The 6,000-nt window shown below is 47.2% G+C and overlaps 1 protein-coding gene across 2 annotated transcripts in view; it reads left to right on the top strand.

Moving 5' to 3' along the window:
• The first annotated feature begins 703 nt into the window (after positions 1–703).
• Positions 704–6,000, top strand: part of RMND5A (required for meiotic nuclear division 5 homolog A) — a 61,904-nt gene continuing 56,607 nt past the window's right edge. The window contains exon 1 of one of the 2 annotated variants that reach the window (XM_004437235.3): positions 704–1,029. In XM_004437235.3, coding sequence (XP_004437292.1) covers positions 888–1,029 — 142 coding nt within the window. In that variant the 5' untranslated portion in view covers positions 704–887. The remainder of the gene's footprint in view (positions 1,030–6,000) is intronic. The other variant, XM_087436462.1, reaches the window with a different exon arrangement.

Below are 6,000 nucleotides of genomic sequence, written 5' to 3'. Positions count from 1 at the left end.
CCCTTGTACTTCTGTCTCGTTTTCCCTCACGTGTTTCCAGAAACGACTTGCTTCCCTATATGCTCTCTAAGGCACCCCTCCAACAGCGAGACTATTGGTTTGGCCCCTCGTTCCGGATTGGCTGAAGGTTTACGCCTCGGCCAGGGATTGGAGAACGTCGGTGCCTTACTATTCCCCGCGCCCATTGGCTCATTTTCCCAGTTTCGGGGCGGAGCGTTTAGGGACGGTTTCCACCCTCTTGTTTACGGAGCGCGTAGTCGTAGGGCTCTCGGAGCGCTGGGGCTGTCTCCAAAGTTCCCTATTTAGCTCCTCGGGCCAATTGGGTCGTTGCTCCACCCTCGCCCTCTCCCTTGCACGCCTCCCGCGTGGTACGGCCCACACCTTTAGAGCTGACGACCGTCGCTTTCCTCCGCCCGAGCTCGCTGTGCTGCTCCCCCTCGAGGGTGCTCTTGGTACGGCCCGCGCCGCCTCCTTCCCTCGCTGGGGTGGCTGCCCCCCCTCGGGTCGGCGGCGCTTGGTGCCGCCCGGGAGAACCAGGTCATCGGTCGGTTCCCGTGAAAACAAAAACAATCGGCGGCGCCGCCGCGGGCAGCTGAACGCGACGAGCAGGGGCCGGGAACGCGGGGCCGGGGTGGGGGACGAGCGAGCAGGAGTGCGGCGACGCGTCGGGGGCCGGGGCGCCATGGGGCAGGCGGGCACGGGCTGTGCGGGGCTCCCTCGGCGCCGCGGCTAGCGCGCCTGCCGCCTCGGTCTCCTCAGCCGCCCGCGCCGCCCGCCTGGGGGACGAGGAGCAGGACGCGGCCTCGGCCGGGCCCGGGCCGAACGGCTGCGGACACCTGGGCGCCGGGGAGCCGAGCGCCGCCGCCGCCGCCGCCGCCGCCTCCGGGATGGATCAGTGCGTGACGGTGGAGCGCGAGCTGGAGAAGGTGCTGCACAAGTTCTCGGGCTACGGGCAGCTGTGCGAGCGCGGCCTGGAGGAGCTCATCGACTACACCGGCGGCCTCAAGCACGAGATCCTGCAGAGCCACGGTAGGGGCCCGGGTGGGCGCGCGGGGCAGGCCCACCGCCCGCGCCCGTCAGGCCACAGCGGGAGCATCCGGAGGGCCCGGCCCCCCTCCCCCAGGCGCGGAGACCCCCCCAGGCCCCTGTGACTTTTCCTCTTCTTTTCGCCCGATTTGCTTCGAACCTGCCCCGACCTCGTTAATTAAGAGCGAGCGCGAACCCACGCGGAAACCCGTCCCGGCGCCGCGGGCTCCAGGCGGGATAAACGTGCGTGGGGGCCGGGCCGCCGCACCTGCATTCTCTGCTCTCCCGCACTGGGCGCCCCTGGCCCCGCTCGGCCCCGGGGTCTCCCGGCGTCCCCGCGGGCGGGAGGTGCTCCACTTGCGTTGGACTCAGGGGTCTGTGTGATAAGAGCGTCAGTGCAGGAAGCCTCTTCCTCCTCCCCTGCCGCATAATCCTTGGCTCGGAGACTGACTTTTACCCTTTTTTTCCTAATTAGAAAGTGGAATGTTATTCTTAGCTGTGGGTTGACAGAACAGCCGCTCCTGCAACTTCATAATTTGACTGCTGTCTGGAAACAGCTCTTCTTCAGCTCCGCAGCAGCACTGACATGATTCCGAGGAAACTAGCTGGATCAGACTGTTCAGTTTGCCTAGCGTAGCCTGGGATGAGACTCAGGAAGAACAGGCAACTTTCCGGAAGCAAATTGTGGCACAAGTTGTTAGTTACTTCCTTTACCTGGTCAAGTTTTCACTTGTTTTCCTTTCAGAAAACCAATTTTCTATAGAAGGTGTTTTACCTAGATTATTTCATTGTTATCCTAGGCCCTGGGGGCAGATACTTTGCCAAAGTTAACTTGTGGAACCTGGATAGGAAGGGGTTTTGGTTTTGGTTTTTTAGATAACATTCAAGGTCTGAGATCCTTAGATTAAAATATTCACAGTGATGATGCCTTCTGATCAAAAAGTAAAGGATTTTATTTAATGGATTTATTTAGGACGTTGGAGGGGCCTTCTAAGAAATTTATGAAGAGAAGGTTTGGTAGCTGGGGTGAAATGCGGGTCTTTGTGGCAGGTGAGATGAGGGCAGTGGTGCTAGCTGAGCTTGTCTCCTCTCCTCCTCCTACACCTTCCTCTCCCGCACTGCTTTCAGTGGCGAGGTAAGTGCTAGTCCATGGTAAGGGAGTCTAATAACGTCTCATTCCACACATGGCAGTCACTTTTAAGCTTTGGGGAAGAAGCAAACCATGGTGGGGGAAGGAGTTGAAATATTAATATGGTAAAATGAGCAGAGCTAGATCGCTGCCTGGGAAGGGGAAGTGCAAATGGGGTGGGAATCCTGGGAAAGCTCTGGTGAATTTGATTTTGGACATGGGAGATAAAACTGGAGGGCTGAAGAAGATATAGTCAAGGGCTTAATCTTTGTTGGTTGCTGGAGATGCATAGATGGAGTTTGGGAGAAAAGTAAGGTCTAAGATGGTTTCCTGGTGTCATTTCTACAGAGGAGAGTGAAGGACATCACTTAGGCTGCAGGGAGGAAAGACTGTAGGGTCTTAGCACAATCTTGAACTCCTCTTGGAGGTGGAGGACCACCGAGGAGCCAGCAGAAACAGAAAAGGGCAGGGGCTTAGAAAAAGAGAGTGGTCAACTGGTATTTGGCTTTAGAGAGTCAGTGACCCTTTGTGCTTGCAGTTTCATAGAGTTGTTAAAATAAACTAGATTACTGGGAGTTGAGAAGAAAAATATGCAGACTGGGGTGTAAGAGGTGGAAGGTGTCCCTTCCCCCCATCCCCCCACTGGAGAGGAAATCTTTGTCTTGTTAAAGGTTGAAAGGAAGAGAATGAGTGAAGGGTGTAGACTTGGAGAGGTGGAAGGAACATTTCCTTTTTAGAGAACAGGTTAGAGATTGAGGGGTTGGATGCACAGAGTTTGAGAAAGAGAAGACAGAAAGTAAAATAGCTTTCTTCCATGAGAGAGAGAGGGGATATTAATTGAAAAGGGATGTGATAGTGAGCCTCATTTTAGGGAATTTGGGGCCCATCTCAGATGGATAAAATAAATGCGAGAACGTGCTGAAGCAGGGATTTGTTTTAGACCTCTTTGCTTGGCACCTGGGAACTTTTCAAGGAATTTACGGTCTGGGGGTATTAGCCACACAGTAAGCCATGCTGTTCAAACAGTCTGACTAGGTGAATTGTATGTGTTCCCCTTTCAACCTCTTCTCTACCAAATTGCAGTCTTATACTGGTATCTTTTTGATTCTCTTTAATTCTTTAATAATAGGATTAAGTGACTAAAGGCAGTTATAAAACATGAAGGAAAAATAAATACCAGGAGTGCCAGGTCTATTTTCCAAAATAAAATCTTCTTATGGTGTTCTTATGTGTGAAGACAAACACCATGCTTTGGTATCTGGGTTATGGTATTTTTTAAAGCAGATAATTTCTAAAGTTCTCTGCACGCAATGTGGCGGGTATTACATTGAATCTTACACACTTTTCTCAGTTATATCTACTGAAATCTGAATTTGGAACTCCATTTTCAAGTTTAGAGGGATGTTTTCAGGGCTTCCGAATGTACCTGTCTGGGCAAGTGATCTGGTGGGCTCGTATGATCTGAGACGGGGAGCTCCAGTTGGGAGCCCATATCAGGGCTTTGGAGCTCATTCTCTGGGCTTATTTGTGGTAATCTTCTTATAAGAATGTGATATGAATCAGGTAGAATCTTGGGGATCATACAGATCCCCCACATTGCATCACAGTCCTGGTGAGTGACTGTCTGATTTTGAAGAGTCCTTTAGCTAAGGTTAGGGGATCAGTTCAATTTTTGAGGATGAATTACATTTTCTTACGTTTAAATTTCTTTTTTCTAAAGTTGTGAGCAGACAACAATACTAAATGAGAGCAGAGGATAGTTTGTGGTGGAAACTGATCATACATAAATGGAGTTTAGTTAGTAAGCCCATTGGCAACCCTTATCCCTCTCACCACTCATATTCCAGATTGTGAACACTGCCCAAAGGGGGCTAGCGTGGCAGCTGGTCTGGAAGTAGTCCTACAGTGAGCCCTAAGATCTCTTTCATCTACTCTAAATTGCCTTTAAATAGCCTGGACTTCTTTCATACAAACTTTCTCTAATTAGCTGTTTCTTTTAAAAATGTAAATTTTTTAATTCATATACCTTTGGGAGAATGAGGGTGGTATGAGATGGTCACTCACACTTGGTGAATTAGTTTGTACTCTGCTGTTTAATCCACCCCTAACCAAGTCCAGCCTGGGGGAAAATCTTTTTTTTTTTTTTTAGTGGGGTTGTTGGGCTTATGGCAGAGGAGTTATCTGGGAGTATAAGGCTCTGAGAGATAAGTGCGGGCTTTGACCCAGTTAGGGGTTTTGGTGGTTCAGGGGCAACATAGTGGTAATAGTACGAAGAGGAGAATACTAAAAAGGAGTTCTGCCGAAGCCTGATCCATTCCTCTTCCTGGAGACTGACACCAAAGGCTTTTCTTCGTGCCCTTGCAACTGCCTTGGGGACCTTAGGGTGGTAGATAGGAGGATGGGGGAGTGATCCAGAGGCTGCAGAGTGACGTTTCTGAGGGTAAAAGGGATTAGAGATAACTTACTGTTCAGGGCAAGTGGAAGATCTGTGCTTAGGTCTTGGTCTGGGAAAGGAATACCATGTTTTAGTTAAATTTGCCAGAAGTTCAAAGATTGTACTGAGCTCTGATTCTTATCCTTAATTATTTTGATTAAACTCTAGGTTCTCTTAATTTCCCCAACTCTGAGAGGAGAGAAGAACACTGTTGTCATTTAGTTGTACCAGCCTTTCCATGAGCGTTTCCCTGTAGCATGAAGTTTGGTCTGATTTAAGGTTCAGTGTGGTTGATGCTGTTTGGTGGTGGTTCCCAGTGTGCTCTTGATCTGGTTTGGATAATGTGCTGCTGCTTCTCAGACTTGACTCTCGCATGTGCACTTTTATTTTCAGATGGATTCATGATTTTGCTTAAGGAGATTTATCCTCATTCTAGGCAGTGATATTTTTGAAGTCATAGATTTGATGTGTTAGGTATAATAAACTACATATTAAAAATAAATTCATAACTATTAAAGTATTATTTCACAATCAGCAGAAATCACGATTCACATTAATGGTATGGGAACTACAAATTCACATTTGGTGAAAAGATTAGACTGAAATAATTGAGTAAGATTTTTATGACATCTTTAAAGTGCGCTTTGGAAAATTAGGATCTTTTTAAGAGTGGAGGGTGTGCAGTTTTTTTTATTCTTACTATTTTTAGGCCGTTATTAAAGGGAGTTCTAATATAGTTTCTGAAAGTGATTCTCAAGGAATTTTCTAAATTTAAATTTTATTTATTTTGAGTAGATAATATATTCAAATGGTTATAAAGTCAAATGATAAAAAAGGATACCCAGTAAAAAATCTGCCTCCCACTCTTTCTTATTCCTGGACCACCTAGTTGCCTACCTCACAGACAAAATGCTAGTTTCCAGAAGAATTCAGGGAAATGATAATTTGTCACTATTCATTTTTACTTTGAAAGGGTATTGGACATGTAGTTCTACTTACTGTAATTTAGGCTTAGTATTATCTCAATTTGCAAGTTGGTAAAGACACCTTCATTTGTGGGAGTGTAACATCTAAAACTCCTTTTGTGTGTGTGTGTGTGTGTGTGTGATCTGACTCCTAGTAGTAAAACATTTAAACCGTGATCATCTACCTTTATTTAATCTTTGGTGAATCAAAGAGAATTTACTTACTAGTTGCAAACCTGCTTCCTTTTTTTTTTTAAATTTGAAGGTGACATATGAAAAGGTAAGTAGGCAATTAAGCATGAAAGAAAAAACCAAATTATGGTGGTCACATTTTTAACTAATTTCTGTGATATGGTATTTTTTCAGTAGGCAGAAATCAGAGGTCCAGGGTTCACGTGTTACGTATAACTTTCCATTCTAGTATCTGGGTTGTATATATTATACAT

The sequence above is a fragment of the Ceratotherium simum genome, chromosome 11, assembly GCF_057802395.1.
Source record: "Ceratotherium simum simum isolate JZ-2026a chromosome 11, ASM5780239v1, whole genome shotgun sequence".
NCBI lineage: Eukaryota > Metazoa > Chordata > Mammalia > Perissodactyla > Rhinocerotidae > Ceratotherium > Ceratotherium simum.
The sequence above is the reverse complement of the archived record's forward strand: the minus strand, read 5'-3'. Positions and strand labels throughout refer to the sequence as shown.